Source organism: Eleginops maclovinus, chromosome 11 (assembly GCF_036324505.1).
Source record: "Eleginops maclovinus isolate JMC-PN-2008 ecotype Puerto Natales chromosome 11, JC_Emac_rtc_rv5, whole genome shotgun sequence".
In the NCBI taxonomy this organism is placed as follows: domain Eukaryota; kingdom Metazoa; phylum Chordata; class Actinopteri; order Perciformes; family Eleginopidae; genus Eleginops; species Eleginops maclovinus.
Genome location: NC_086359.1, coordinates 11,852,718 through 11,869,486, shown reverse-complemented (window position 1 = coordinate 11,869,486; position 16,769 = coordinate 11,852,718). Strand labels below are relative to the sequence as shown.

The 16,769-nt window shown below is 38.2% G+C and overlaps 1 protein-coding gene across 1 annotated transcript; it reads left to right on the top strand.

Annotated features, from left to right (window-relative positions):
• Nucleotides 1-6,129: 6,129 nt before the first annotated feature.
• On the top strand, nt 6,130-15,106 carry ccni2 (cyclin I family, member 2). The gene is made up of 7 exons (XM_063895764.1): nt 6,130-6,440; nt 7,609-7,765; nt 8,188-8,322; nt 8,626-8,700; nt 8,827-8,967; nt 12,173-12,472; nt 13,465-15,106. Exons 2-7 carry the CDS (start codon nt 7,652-7,654, stop codon nt 13,774-13,776), a joined length of 1,077 nt encoding a protein of 358 aa, XP_063751834.1. The 5' UTR covers nt 6,130-6,440; nt 7,609-7,651; the 3' UTR covers nt 13,777-15,106.
• The last annotated feature ends 1,663 nt before the right edge of the window (nt 15,107-16,769 follow it).

Below are 16,769 nucleotides of genomic sequence, written 5' to 3'. Positions count from 1 at the left end.
TTTTTTTTGTTTTATCTTCCAATGAAATAACTCCTTATGATATAACTTGAGCTATAAAAAGAACATGAATTTAAATAAATAAACGAAACAGACCCGTGTATGCATGAAGGCACCTGTAGAATTTCTCATTTTCATCAAAACATTACAGGTTTTTTTAATCTTTGACAAATGTATTTAAATTCCTTTTTACAGGAATTAATAAGAGGTGTATTGGTGATGTAACTTTCCACTGTTTTATCGCCATTCATTATGCTCCATCAGACACACTGACTGTACAAAGTAATAGGACAACCTGCCACTTTTCCATTAAACAGACCATGAAATTGATTGAGCTGGCCCCGATGTTATTATCTCGATGTTTTCCACCTTCAGCGTATAACCTTTAATAATGACATAAAGGCGAAAGGAGAAAGGGTACGCTGTGTTTTTGTATTATTCAGACCCACTTTGTGATAATGGTCAAGCTACGGGTGTGTCTCCCTACACCCATCTATCCACCACTTTCTTTCTTCTCTAACCCTAACGATGTGAAGTCTCCCCCTCTGGAAATTCTCTACTAAAGCTTTTCAAGACAGGCAGAGGGGTGAGATCTGACATCCGAGAGCCGGCCACAGTGGGGTGCTTCAGACAGAGAGAAGAAAGAAGGAATTTATTTTTTATTTATTTATAAATGAGCAGTAAATGGGTGCGCAGTTCACCATTTCATCTTTATATCACAGGGCTGATGAAGTGTAAAACATGACAGGGGTTAAGGGAAGCTGTTTAATGGTCAGCACCTCTCTTAACATCTGGACTCTGTCTCCCTCCAGTGGCAGGAAGGTAGCTCCAACAACATATTCATGTTCATGTCAGCTGGCAGAAAGAAAGACTAACTGACTAAGGATTACTGTAGCTTTTTGATGGCCAACTTCCAGTCGCTCTGCTCTGCACTATGAGTAGTCCATTGGATAAGTGCAGAATACATAGTGAGGTATGTTGGCCATAAACCATCTGCTTTCACTGTTTCATTTCTGCCTATTTGCACAGTGGGCGCTTATGATGAGCAGGATGGCTAAATACTTTAAGAAAATTACGCTGTCGTGTTACAATATGAAGTCTCAAAAGGACCAATGAACTGCTTAACTAACTAACTACATTCTTTCATTCTGTTATGAAAACTGCTCCCTCTGTAAATCCCCTACTTGTGATTTATCTGGTGTGACATCTAAGTTAAAAATCTTTCTAACTTTTGTAACATTATTGATGATATTTCAAAATCTCGAATCTTTCATTAAAATGCTGTTGTTCGATAAATTAGTAGAGAAACACATGACAATCTGACTGCATTTCTGAAACAAGGCTACAGTCATATAGTGGATCTATGGCTGTTTGGTTAGTGCTTTAAGCTAAATGTTAATGTAGGCATGCCAACCTGCTTACAATGAAAATTCCAACATGTTGATGTTCAGCAGGTATTATATTCAAAGTGTTTGCCCTTAGCATGACATGCTAACATTTGCTGAATAGTACAAAGTACAGCTGTGGGCTGTGGCTGATGGCTGTTTATTTGATCGTAAACATAAAAAACCTATAGCACAGATCAAAAGTCTGACCTCTTGATGAAACACACCACAATTAATCCATAGCGTGACATGAAAGTTTTTACTAAATTTAATGGCAATCCATTTGATATTCATCAAAACATTTTACTGAAAATCAACCCTCTAATGACACTAGATTTAAAGACAGGGGATACCCAAAGTTAAGTAGATTCATCCTCTCTGATTTCATGGTCAGCCATTCAATTTTATTTTATTTTATAGAGACTCGGACAGTTTAAATACAGCAGCATGTTCCATAATGGAGTATTTTAAACTTCATAGACTTTGAAAGTTTCTTGTTCTGTATCATCTATAGGGACATGTACCATCAGTAATGTGGTCAGTACATTAGGTTCTAACAGTGAATTCCAGAAAATCTGTACGTCAGTTTAGCTAATGCAGAGGCTACAATGCTAGAGAGGGGCCTCAAAAGATAAAAAGAAAAGAAAAACCATTTCAGTTTGGTCCGACAGGCAGTGATCAAAGTCAGAGATCAGATGTGTCTTTGGGAACATAATGTGCTCAGTCGAGTGCACAAAGCTTTCCTGACAGGACAAAGTTGGTTCAGGGTTGACATTGATTTATGGTGTGGTGCTGAACATTCTTTGGCTAAGAGGGTAGAGAGGAGACATAGGGGGTCTGCAGACACTTTTTAAACTCTTGTTAAACTGATCAGAGCAGACTGGGCTCAATCCATCACTGAGATATCAAGCTAAACATGTAAAGGCTCCTTCTCGGTTTCAAACTTAGGATCCAAGAAGTTGAAGCCAGTGTTCCCCCGAGGCTCTGTGAGTGTTTTCATCTCTTGTACCAGCAGTCCAGCCTAGCTCCCTAGTGAATCCTGTCGCACTGTATGTGATTGTATTTCTTCTGGGTAATTCATGCTAAATGTTTCATCTTTTAAACTTTGCAAGTGTAGATTTTCTGATTCATCGATACCATTTCAAAAAGACAATCTTTGCTTAAGGGAATATTTATGCAGCACGTTATCTCTTTGGAAAATAGTTGCTGTGTGTTTTATGCAAGACTGAGAATTGATCAATGTTGAACCAATGTAATGTAGTCTTAGTTAATCAATAATATAGAATGTTGCACCAATTCTGACCAGGGGCCAAAACTATGAAAATGTCTAACTATCAGATGTGGGAGGAGTACTTAAATCTTGCACTTAAGTAAAAGTAGAAGTACCAAAGTTATTGAATAAATGTAATTGACTTAATGTATACGATTTACAGTACCTCTGAACTGTAATGGGGTAGAAGTATGAAGTGTCTCAAAATTGTACTTAAGTACAGTACTTGAGTAAATGTACTTAATTACTCTACACCATTGCTAACTATGTTTGACAAAGAGCCAACAAAAACTCCAAAGTGTTTAAAAGCAAGCAATTTTAAACCGTGATCAGCAGGTTTTTAATATGTGTTACTTAATAAATTCCAAACAACATTAATTAACAAAAATAAATTTGGACAAAAAATGTTTTTATCTCAAGGTCTTTCTCATCAAATAGAGTACCAATTGTAAAATACTGTATGTTATAAACATGTCATGGAAATTGATGATTAAACTTCACTCTGTATCGGTTTATCGGTTTTCTGATTTGATTTAGTTCAATCAAGTTCAAGTATCAATCCAAACAGGGCTCCAAATAAGGTTAACTACAAAACACTATAGAGAGAGGTGCAGAGTGTATAGTTCACTTAATGTTGTTTTAAAGATTTACTTCTTCACTGGCAACAAATGTGGCTCAAGGCCGAGAGCCACAGCAGGGTAGGAAAGTCGGAAGGAATTGCGAGACAGGCTAACACATGTTTGGTTTCGGTCTTATTTTGGGATTTGTTAAAAACAATAAAAATATAGAACATGTTCAGCTTCATACTTGAATAGACAAGTAAGGTATTGTATGTTTGTTAGTTTAAAATTGTTTGTTCGAAGGAAAAACAACAAAAACACACCCATTTTTTCCCCCTCGAAGCACTGTATAATGCCATCAGTGTGCAATGTTTTCCCTGGCTCCCATGGGAGTTAACACTGTTTTGGTCTCAGAGTTACACAGACCCACCCAAAAAACAACCTGACATGAGAAAAAGTGCCTATATGGTTACTGTTTACCAACAGGGAGCAGCTTTATACCAAAAACCACAAATATAAACCGTTTCCAGCTCTGTCACAATCACACTGGTATGACTGAGGGTAATGGAACGTAAACCTGTACACATATCTGTGCAAATACGCAAAATGTCTTGTCAATAGAGGAGACAGCATGATAAGAGAACAACAGGGTTACTGTATCTGTGGGCCCACAGAATATGTGAGAGTGACCTTTTGATTTCAAAAATATAAACTATTCTGATCTCAAGCGCAAAACAAACAAAATGTACAAGTCAAACACAATCTGAGTTGATACAGAACACCACCACTGTGTTCCCACTGCTGCACTCTGTCAACATGCAGATATGCTGCTCACTGTGCCCGTCTTTCCTTATCAAAATTCCTGTCGTGACCTTGGCTAAGACACACTGGTCAACTTTGTTTTTTGTCAGTTATCTGTGTGAGGTGAGCGAGTCTGGGAAGCAAATAGTTTCTACCTGTAGCTGACATCTGTTGACTGGTGTTAGGTGAAATTTGTTGACTATATGCGGACAGAGAACATCTGGAGCTTAGGAAAGGGTTTTCTGAGGTCACACAGAAGCTAAAAGAATTGTTGTTATTTAATGTGCAGTATGTAGTGATATAAAAAGTTTTATGATTGTGAAAGGCATCCTTTACCTACTGCTTACCTACATCAGGGTCAGAGTGAATAACAACAATCCTGACATGTGTCTGGTACAGCTAAAAGAAAACTTGCTGAAAATGCCAATTTCGGAAAAGACCCAAATCACGTGTGATTTTTTCCATTCATTCCTATAACCAATTGCACAACAAGTTACAGACACTTTTTGAGGCCAGCTTGCTACTGCAGCACACAGCATTTAGTATATTTTAATTTAACCTTCATTCAGTCCTCACCATTGAGTATCTGATGCTGCTTTTCATGTTGCTTCAGTTATGTTTTGTTGTTTTAGTGTGTCCTGTCTGGATGTGATATATGGCTTTAAAATATACACTTTTTAATTGCAGATTTTGCACATGCAAATCAAATATAAAGTTTTGCCTCTTGCAAGCAAAATTAGACATTAAGGTATTGTCCATCAGGTTATATTCTAAACACATTTTATTTTTGTGGGAGCAAAAGAGAGAAAAAGCTACTGCAGAAAAGGCTATTGAGCAATAATGAGTAAGGATTGCAACATTTTCAAGTGTTGCAATCTTAGCCTCAGATTTGGTCTGTCATTCTGATGGTGGAGAAAGTTTGAAGACTAGTTTTATCATCAGTTGAGATTTTCACATCCATATCCAGAAAGACTTTGTGCACCAGGTCATCAAACTACAGTGCAAACAAAAAGATTAAGTTGGGATTGTTTTTTTAAAGCAAAAATGTCACCACTTTAACATGTTTTCTTTGTCTTGACGATAACAAACAAAAACATGTTTGCCGTTTTTAGTATAAGCTTTGACTATAAATCACAATTTGCTGACATTTCATACAGTGATTGATTAATTGTGAAACAATTTTTTTGGGATTGTGTGTCAGTGCATTGTGTCCAGAAACCAAACATTGATCATGAGGTGGGACACCTTCTGAGGAGGTCCAACTCTGCTAGCATTATGCTAATCTAATTATAAATGTAGCAATTTCACATTTAAAAAAGTGTGTTTCTAATCCTAATATTTGCTCGGATTGTTTCTCTGATGAATGAAATCTTTAATCTGCTTATAAATACAATTTAAATCAACCAAAACTTAAAAGTTTATCTAAGTAAAGTCATTTGTAAATTGAGAAAAATACAATGTACAGGGTTCTGGCTGACAACCAAAATACTGTGCAAGTATACTGCACAGTGCAAAGGGCATACGTTGCCATAACAGATGAGGTAACAAAAAGAAACAGAACCTTGCGTGATAATTAAAAATACAGATTTTGCTAGGTTTTACGTTTTTTGGAAACATTTGGGATAAAGTAGGTAAAAACTTGACAAAATATATAACATAGGTAAAGATATTTTAAGACATTTTTAATCAGGTATGTTACATATTAGGCTATATCTTCAAAGCTGCTGTTTTAATGTGAAAACAATGAAGAAGTATACAAACTCAAAATAGACTCCCAGAAATGATCAATTTCTTTTGAAATAGCACAAGGCTGGTTTAAATTCCCTCTGTGAGAACATTTTAAAAATAAACCAACAGACTGCATGAGAGAGACCCAGCGGCTGATGCTGGACCTGTAGTCTGGCTCTCAGCAGGATCCATTCAAAGAAAGAGGGTGAACCCAGAGTTAAACCTCAGCACCTCAACAGACATATTCTTGGTTTACACATTATAGAAATCTTCCATTTTCAGTGAAAGCTCGACCATTTTGTGTGAGGGGTCCCGTATGTCTGACCCACTAACACATTTCTGTTTAATAGATGGAGTGACGTCACGGCGAGGCGGAGTCACGAGCGTTCAAAACACAGCTTGGCCTCAATCCTGCCTGATTCTTTTGCTTCCTGCCCAATTGTTTGCGCTTATTTTCGCCTCTCACTAGTTATGTAAAACATATCGTGCTTGGTAGCCTTTTATTTTGTTTTCTGTTTTTATATAATGAGGCTGCTTTCCGTATATTCACCCAAACACACGTATTTTTTCCCCCGGGATTGATTTCTCAAACAGCAGCCTGTTTGCTTTTTTGTTGCTTTCGAGGAATATGGACTAATTGAGAAACCGTATAAATGTACCTGCCGTCGGGGGGGATATCCTGCTTTTGTAATCGAAGAGGTAAGACTGCTAGAGCAAAAACAAAAGGGAGACTAATGTCTTTTGGCCACAACTGTTCAAGGGTCTGCAGCAGCTGCAGCCCATTATCCCGCCTGGATGCTTTTATCCTGTGTGTGTAAAATGTCTCGGCAGACTAAAGCAAAGTCACACATATTTTGTTTTCACACATTTTGCATTACTTTTTCTCAAACCTGCGCTTCCAGCCTTCATATACTGAAAAATGGCGATGTTGCTTTGCAAAGAGCGGTTTCCTGCTGAATGGCTCTTTCAGCAGAGAGCGGTTTCTGTTTACTGAATATTACTAACTGGCTGATGCATTATGGACAGTAAGAATTATCTTAACATTATCTAAACATTTCCTAAACTTAAAGCAGCTCTTCAAACTTCAGTTTTTAGCTACATTTCTGTAGTCCTGAACATTTCTGTATATTTAATCCTTTGTTGTCCTCAGTTGTGGGATGTAACTAAGTACTCGTTACTGTACTTTTGTACTAAACTTTTGGCTACATTATAGCCTTCCTCTACATCTCAGAGGGAAACACTGAGATTTGACCTTCAGTTAATTTAATGTACAGCCATTGTTCACTTGTCACACTCATATTTAACTATTAAGAGCAAAATATAAAGATTACCATGGTTTATCACTTTTGGAGTAGTTTTGTATAGTAAGCTCTACCGTGACCATTTGCAACATTAAAGTGATAACAACATTGCACACTATTATCTCAGATAAGATTCTGAAATGTATCATTCGGCACAAACATTACTTTTTTGATACTTTAAGCATGTTTTGATATAAAATGTAAATGGAATAAATTAAATGTATTTAAATTAAGGACTGCAGATGGGAAATTAGCTGCTAGCTAAATTCTGACATAAAGCATCTCCTCTCTTGTATGAGATTAATGTAATGTATGCATGTTGCTTGTACAAAATAAATACATTTTTTTTCAAAAGGTTTTGAATGCAGGGCCTTGACTTGTAACAGTTTTTCTAAACTGTGGTTGTATACTGATATAACAGCGAAATGAATTGTCGTTTTTTGACTTGCATTTTAAAGAATGCAATGGGCACTCAAAGGAAAGATTGATGCATATCTCAATAGATCCAAAATGCATTTTTACGGGAAGTTTTCTTTTCCAATTTGAACCCTACCTCCTCTCCTCAGGTGTGTGTGCCCTGGGTGCAGCCTGGCCTGTGCTGTGGTGGCGATGAAGAACCCAGGACCTGCAGAGACCCGGCGGCTTGTCATCCTGCTGGAGGCTGCCCTGATGAGGGAGGCTCGTCTCTGGAAGGTACCGGTCTTCAAGAATGGATGCATCCAGGTAAGTCTAGCATCTTTTAAAGCATGTGTTTAATGTTATTAAAACCTTAAAAGGGAACAGTAATTTTCATCTTGGTCCTCTCAATAAAATTCAATTTTTTTTGTGTGACAAAGCAACACGATTTGCCTTTAATTTTTAAAACTAACAATTAAAAAGTCACTTTCTGTAATAAGGAAATTAATAATTCAAGTAAGAGCATGAAATTGGAGCGAAAACTCATTAACAATAATAATCTGAGCTATAAAAAGGTGAGTCTTTCCATTACTTACATGAAATTGTAGTCCAAGTCGTTACATGTAAATGTAACCATTTCTTGGTGGCCTTTTTGTGATGGCCTTTACTGCCTAGTATTTGCTCTTAAAAAAAACTGAATTATTATCTTTAATTTATTTACCAAATACTTTTCTTCTTTGACCACTCAGGGCGCTGACATCTCCTCATCCCAATATCAAGAAATTATCTTTTGGCTCGGAGAGATGACAAGGCAGTTCCACTTCTGTCCAGAAACGTTTGCACTGGGAGTCTGTGTCCTGACCCGACTGCTGTCCACTGTAAAGGTAGACTGCTGCAACAATTGATATTTGTCATTATCAATTAATCTGGTGATAATTTTCTTGATGAGTCGTTTGGCCCATAAATATTTTTGAAATGGTACAAAAATGACCATCCCAGTTTCCCAAAGTCCAAAGTGTTGTTTTTAAATGTGAAATTGTGTCCGTAAACAACCCAAAGCTAAAAGGTTTTATATGATATAAATATCTGTTAAAGCAGTGAAAAACATCTTGATTTCTGCTGTTTGTTTTGACATTCTTAGATTGTTCTGCTTCTGAAGAACTAAATAGAGTATTCTCTTTTCTTAGGCCCAACCCAAATATCTGAAATGCATTGCCTTTACCTCGTTGGTCCTGGCTGCCAAAATCAACGAGGAAGATGAGGTAAGATCTTTCCTGAAGATACGAAGAAACGTGTCAGATAACCAAACAAAACAGCAACTGAAGTCAATGTTATTTCAAATCAATACGTTTATTTACTTCCCGTTTTGTTTTTGCCTGTTTAAACAGGTAATAGGTTCTGTTCAAGACCTGGTTGTGCAGAGCGGATGCAACTTTTCAACAGCTGAGATTCTTCGCATGGAGAGGATCATTCTAGACAAGCTGCAGTGGGACCTGTACACCGCAACGGCAGTCGACTTCATTCACATAGTAAGTTGGCAGATAGATGGGCAAACGATACTTTTATTTTTACTGGACCTGAGCTCTCCGAGCATCTCATAGTGAGCTGACTGGACGTAGAAATGCTTCGTCAACTCTGGTCCTGGTCTTGCTGAAAACACAGCAGTACAAAAGCACACATATAACCGTCATGCTTGCATCATGTTTGATTCAAGACGGTGCCTCACAAACCTTCACACACCCCTGCCCCCTCAGAAGAGATAAAGGTCAATTGGTCCTAATACAGATTGTGCATTTATTTGATTTCACTTATTGTGCCCATTATTATAATCCCCATTCATCGCTGCTCTGAGTGTCCTTCCTTTTTTTTAAGTCATCATTATAGCAAAATAATATCATGCCTTTGCCAGTCCATCATCACCCTGAAGAGGTCAAGAGCAACTGTGCAAATAAAAATAATAAAAAGTGGGACTGTGATGAGAAGGTATGTTAGACATTTACATTTGGTTTTCCAAAACATCTGAATATAATCAATAGAACATTTGTTTTAAATAATGATGTAAAATAATCTAAGACTACCTAAACATTTTATTATTTGTGTGCACTTTCTTTTCAATTGTTTTAAAGATCAAAGCTAACAGATGGAAATCACCTTGCTTTCAATTACTGCTAACTCTAATAACCACTGCCTTTTTTCCACTGTAATATGTTTTAACGTCAGCTTTCTGCAGCACAAAGCCAAATTATGTTGAATCTGGTTGTGGACAAAAAGCAGCAAAGACCCATATTGGCACAAGGTCTGAATAGAGCTGAATATTCCACATAAGATTTGCAAGCTGCTAGCAAAATAACAGTTGCATATCAGGCCAAGGCACTTCTGACTAACTCTAACCTGCAGCCCAACTCTTGATACTGAAACCCTGCTGCCACCAGGGGGGGTCGGAGATTTAAGGTCCTTTTTTTTTTTTTTTGGACATCAAACCTTGTGAGACTTAACAGAAATGTTTTATCCTTAGGGAATTATAACAAGCTGTGAATAGTTGACTGTCTGTTACTGAGTTTATGGCACAACATTGTGAAACCGCTTGGATCTGTTCACAGTAGCTTACTTGTTGAACCTTTTACAAATCATTCCCTAAGGCAGTAGCCACTGACTGAATCGTCAACACACACAGTCACACACACACAATTTAGGTCCCTTCATGCTATCGCTCCAAGGGCTGTATTCATAACGCTTTTCATAAGAAAAAATCTAGCACAGTATGATAAAAGATCATTAACTATAGCGCCAAGGAAACAGTTTGGACGGGCTTCACATCGGGCTGCATGTTATTAAATCACTTCTATTGCAGATGATGCAAAACCAGTGTATTGCATTGAACATCAATTTGGTTATTTGATCTGTAAACTCTTTGCACATGTAAAACAAAAACTCCAGTAACTTCTTTTAGCAGCTCAGCTTTTTGGATCACAGTGAAATTGACTTAATACAGACTGTAATTAAACTGAATCTCACATCTCACTATGAATAAGGAGTCAAACAGTTTGTAGACCAGCATATTGACGCTTTATGAATACAGCCCATCAGGTTTCAGTACAAATGGTTCCACAAGCGTTGTTTTGATTCACAATATTCAAAGGATTTCCATGGTTCAGTTTTAAGGATAAACATTCTCCACACAATAAAGCTGACTCTGGTCCCATTATGTCAGTCAGTAATCTCATCCCAGACCGAAAAATGCCAGCGTTAGATTTGTTTGTGATTTTGAATTTTGCGGAGGACTGATACGTTTTCTTTAAAGCAGCAAACCATTAACTGTCACCCAAAAGCTGTTTGGCACATTTGAACTGATTCAGTGTCTTCTTGCAGGACTAAAAATGGCATTTTCACAACTATTATGTGTATTTTACTGACATTTACAGCGTGTTATTGATGTGAAGCTTTTGTTTTCCTTGCACTTCACTGTATATATTCCCCCAAAAATATTTGAACATAAAAAGACGTAAAGCATCAATACAAACTATAGTAAAATAAAGAATTTCTCTTTTATACTATTCAAATAAATATTTTTGAAATACTTTTGAACAATACTGTAATTATCTCACAACTACATTCCCCCCTGCCCTGAAGAAATAACTCTGCATTCCTTTTTTTTTTCTAAATAAAGTGGTATTCTCCTTTTTTCTATAAAACAGCTATCATTAAAATCTATCTATTATTGGTCACAGACTCTCCAACATGATACTTATATAAATAAGAGGATTTACAGAGATGCGTTGTTATTGGTTCTCAATGTTCTTAAATCTCCCAGTGAAACTCTTTGAAAGGCAGAGTCTGCTCTGTGGTTTTCAAATCTGTCACCCTCTTGAGACTGTATCAGGGCTGAACACAAAGCTTTCTTTGCTACATCACCCCGAATATTCCCTGCATTTCCATAGTGGAGTGAAGAATGAAAACTTGAGGAGGCAGTTTAGAAAGTTTAAATAAGTCGAGAGTTGTTTTTAACTCATTCCTTTTTGAATTTGGCACCACATTGCTGAATCTACCTTCCAGTAAATTCCTCTTTCTTTAAAAACCCATGGCTTATTTTTGCTACAGAGTAAGAGACAAACCTTAAGCAAATGAGCGAAACACAACATGATAGACATCTGACTGTAACAGAAACATCACAAGAGTGTGTGTGGGTTTTTTTCTTCTGTTTTCTGGTCACTTTGTGATAAGACTGTGAAGAACTACAACTCAAAGCGTCCTTTAACATCCAGCCTCAGGTTGTGATTTACAGTTCCGGCCTACAAATGGGAACACAGAAAAGCACTGCACGTACGATACAATACGAACAAGATTACTATGATTCCTCAGGCAAACGGGTAGGTCTTCATAAGTTAAACCTGATGATGAGATCCTCTATCTGATGCTCAAAGTGCACTCCTGCTTCAGGTGTGTCTAACGGCGCTTTTAATGCAGCAACGAACACTTGAGAAGAGTAGAGAACCACAGACTGCGAAGGGACATTGTCCTGGATGGATGGGAATGAAGTTTGGGTCAAAGGAATGAAAGACGTGTTGAGTTTTGGTCAGATATGCGAGGTTGGACGTTAAATGCATTGGTATATTTCATTTTGATGAAGTATCAGAGGTAAATGGTGAGCGATGGATGGAAGATGAGACAAATGACATCATTATGCTAACGTTTTGGTCTCGTTCCTCTCCACTTCCCTGTTCTTTTCCGGTGTAGTTCCACGCCCTGCTCGTCTCCGGCCACCCTCACCTCATTCCGTCCATCGGGCTGGGCTCCGGCGTCGGCTGGTGCTCCGCCTCGGAGCCCGGGTCGCCTCTCGCTTGGCAGGAGCATCAGAAGAGACCTGCAGAGCTCCAGGCGGCGTTGTGGACCAGGCAGGTGCAGCACTGTATGGCCTGCCACCAGCTCTGGCAGTTCAAGGGCTCCACGTTGGCCTTGGCCATCATCACCTTGGAGTTGGAGGTCCTCACGCCCGACTGGTTCTCTGTATTTACCAACCTGCTGAAGAAAGCACAGGTAAGAGAAAAGCACGGGCGCCTCCTCCATGGTTACAGTTAGAGTGAAGAGAATGTGACATTACATGATTCTAACTTTAGGCCCAAAGACACCCTCAGATAAATGTATAGCAGAGCCAAACCAATACATGGGCATGGTCTCTCAGCATCTAAAAATACCCTGGTGCCTGGAAATAAATTAGCTGATTAAAAACAAATAAATTGATTTACAGAAATGCCATTCATAGTTTAGTAACTGGTTTAGACTGGTTTCACTGAGCACATATTTAGGTCTCAAATATTTAATAACCCGATTTCAGAATTAATTATTAGGGTTTAATTTGAAAAGATAAAAAGTCTCTACATTTTTACTCAAATAAAGATGGTCATTATCCGTATGCGGTACATTTTTCATAATTTACTGCACAACTCAAGCTTAAATATAGAAGATGTTGTATTGTAAATATTTGTCCACGATATATGCCTATGATTCCAAACATTAGTCATATTTGTTTTTGTTAAAATGAAGGATCAATAAAGGATCATATCTTTGCAGACTGAAAATCTATTTACCATGGATTACCATTTTTCCTTAAGGTGCAGTCCTTGTTTTTATCTTTAGATGTCCCACACTACTTTTCAAAACCTCTCGCACCTTTTGCAGTGCATCATTTATTCTCCATGCTGCTGGGTGTTTTGGATAAAAAAGGCACATATTGGCACATTCAGGTCTACAAATGATGCTTCAAGCTGCCAAAAACCGACACAAACACATCTCCGGTTATTCAGATGCTTCTCCAGGTCCAGCAGGATCACACTGAGGAGGCTAAGAGAGGGGAAGAGTATTTTAGTCAAATGAGACAAAATCATAATCCCACATTAGGAAAATAATAACAGCCTATTTTAGGCTGGATGAAGGCTCTCTCAGATGTCCACAACGGTCATCTCAGAAAGGAATCATTCCTTCTGAAGCGTCTGTTGTAGCACACACACATGACCTTTCTGCTCCCCCAGGTTGACAGTGGCGAATTCATCCACTGCAAAGAGATGGTGGACGAATACCTTCAGAGCCTGGAGTTCTCCCTGCCAGCCAATGCCGTCTACATCTTCGACAGCGCCCAGATCCCGGACCAAGAGAGATCCTGGAGCCCCACGCTGCGCTTCAGGAGGCGGGGGCGGGGCTGCGCACAGCAGGGGGACACTGACGAGTACTACGACGGCTTCAGGTGTTTGTACAGCGACGAGGCCACTCCACAGGGAAACAATGTGGATTCCCAGCAGAAAAACGTCTCGCCCTGCCCGCCACTGCACCCCGCCGTCAACTAGCGACGTTTATTCACCCCGTCCAAAGTTCTCCCAGTCCTCCCATCTCGCAGGGAGAATGTTACAAAGTCCAACATACTGTAGTTCAGCACATCTGACAAGATCAATTGTAAGCTCTGAAGTCACAGACTCTAAACAAGATGTCAATCAATCTCCAAAACATTTAGAAATAGGTTCAGAACAAGATCTTGTTTTGGATTCTACCGTGCACTTGTCCACACAGAAATCTGGAGGTGTGTACGGATCAGAGGTATTCTGACGCCATAACTTCTTCTAGCGGGACAGAAATGATGTGTTAACGGTCCATTTAAGTTTAAGCTATTATTATTGTTATTTTTAATATTGTTATGGCCATATCATTTCTTCTTTTAAACCTGTCCTTTAATATGTGAGGTTAAAGAAGAAGGATCAGGCAGTTATGTGTGTTTTTATGAGTGTGGTTGAAGCCAAGAGTGGCTTTTTTTTTACGTTTGAGAGTTGATCCTGATTTAGTTTGTTGGGAGGTGTCTTGTGTTCAGGTTCCCCCCCCCCCCCCCTCCAGGGCCACGCAGCACTTTGAGATAAAGACAAGCTTTTTTTTATATTGAAATGCAAAAAAAATGATTTTTTCACAAGCTTTTTATTTGTATTATTTTAATATTTTACCTTTTGTACTAGTTTGTTGTATTTTATTTAGCAGTTATTTACAAAAGCTACATCTTCCTTAAAAAAAAAAGCTTTAATTTCCTGACTAAATGCTGCACATGGTTTTATTTTCTTAATGCTTCAGTCTGTACTGATTTAATTAATGCGACTATTGTTGCGTATCAAACGAAACAGGAGCACCTTTGGGAGATTAGTTTAATACTAGAGCAGAATGACCTGGAAAATGGTTGTTTTGACATCATGAGATCACCTGATTGATGATCCCACGATGACTGATTTATTTTTTATTATTTCATAATGTATGACAGCGCCACAAATCATACACCAAATATTGTCAAAGTATTGTTAGTTGAAGTATTCGGGTAGAAATATCCTGTTTTTATTTGTAAATACCACATAGTTCTGTTTCATCCCGATACTGAAATGTCTGCTAAAACGGTCACAGAATATTATGTTTTCAATTTAAACTCGCTCTGCTGCTGTGTTCAGAGAGAGGCCAGCTATAATGTGAACTGGTTACCGTCTGTTTCCTCAACTGTAAAGTCTGCTTCATTTATCAAGTCAGGCTGGAAGCAACACCAGCGACCAATGTAAAGGTTGTTTTAATTTCCATTCCTTTAATTTAATGAGGCAGCTATCTTTATCGTCTGGTCCACCACAGAAATAAAGCTATGACTTAAAGTCTAAAGTGGTATGTTCTTTTTTTTGTCACTCTTTTGAGGTTGGATCTTTCCTTTTGATTGGAAAATGGTTTATTCCTGTGCAGGGGGTTAAAAGTGACTGGTAACCTTCAAAAAATGAGGAAAATAGAAGGTGTAAAAGGAACTTCTATAAGTTAAACTTCTTGTATTTTTCAAAATGTTGACTGTTCGAGTCAGCCAAAAATATATTGTTTTAAAAGCTCTCAATAAGTGAATATGCCATTAAATATACCAAAGACAATCCATTTAGATTGATGCTACTGTTTGAATTTGTTTATGATTTAATGCCTTTGTATAAATGTCTTTATTTACTTCCTATTTAACCTTTAAGTTATGATTCTGGCATCTTCTGTCTTTGACTACAGCACTATGCCTCAGCCTAGAAGATGGGTCCAGTGTCGGTGTGGTGGATCAGGTCCTGAATGTAGAACAGAATGTCAGAGAGCCATTATCCCTCAGCTGTTAGCAGTGTTTGTGTACGGAAAGATCGAGGGTGGAAGAGGGAGGGCTGTGAACATACTGTCCTGCTGGAGGAGATCCAGTGAGCCCAGCAGGTGGTGGACAGAATAATAATAGTGCTTACAGAGCCATCCCAGTTTAGACAAAACCATTACTCTGGGAAGAGCTAAACACTGTCGCTACTTCCTCCGTCTGTTTTCAAAGAATAACACATGTGAAATGTACTTAAGGAAAATGAATCAAACTTCTGAACGTTCTTTTCAGAAAGAAGTGACTTCTAAAATTGTGATGGGAACTTTTTCCTGCTGTTTTCTACAACATGGCAATTAATAAATGTATCATAAGAAAAAATGAATCATTTCATAATTGCAGTTGAAGTACGATGGGGACATTAAATATTCTAAAATAATATTTATTAAATACAGAACTTTTGCTAAATATAAGTGTATTTTGGATTGTATAGTATGAAGTAAGGTATATCAATTTCAAATACCTTAAATTAATGTGTACTAAGTACATCAATTTAATATGCCACATGAATGCAAACAAGTAAAGTTTTAATTTGATTTACTGATATTAAGTTAAATGAGCAAGCATTAGAAAATGTGGTATATAAAACCTATATCATCCAATCCTTTACAAACAATTTGATCTGTCTTCACAAAAGAATGACGTGTAAAGACTTGTTATTGAATTTTTTGACAGTGTAACAACCAGCTGCAGTTCGTGTTAACACACTTCCTGTAGAGCCACACGTCACTCAGAAGCTTAACGCTAACCAACACCATCTTCCTTAAACTCACACACACTTCCTCTAAAGACATACAAAGTAAATAAACCTCATCTTTCAACATTTATTCCTCAACCTTTGGCAAACGCACACAAGCACAGTGTTGAAGCTCGGGGGGGGGGGGATTATGTCTCAGCTCTTCAGTTAGAGATCGGCAAACAGGAAACGCTGCATCTTAGGCTGACAGCTGCTGTGGTGACAGTTGAGGCCGAGAGCATCTGTGTGTGTGTGTGTGTGTGTGTGTGTGTGTGTGTGTGTGTGTGTGTGTGTGTGTGTGTGCGTGCGTGCGTGTTGCGTGCGTGGTGTGCGTGTGTGTCTATATATGTTTGTGTGTGTGTGAGGGAATAAAGTGGCTTCACCTGCCGGTGTTTCCCTTTCATCTCCCTCCCGGATGAATATCG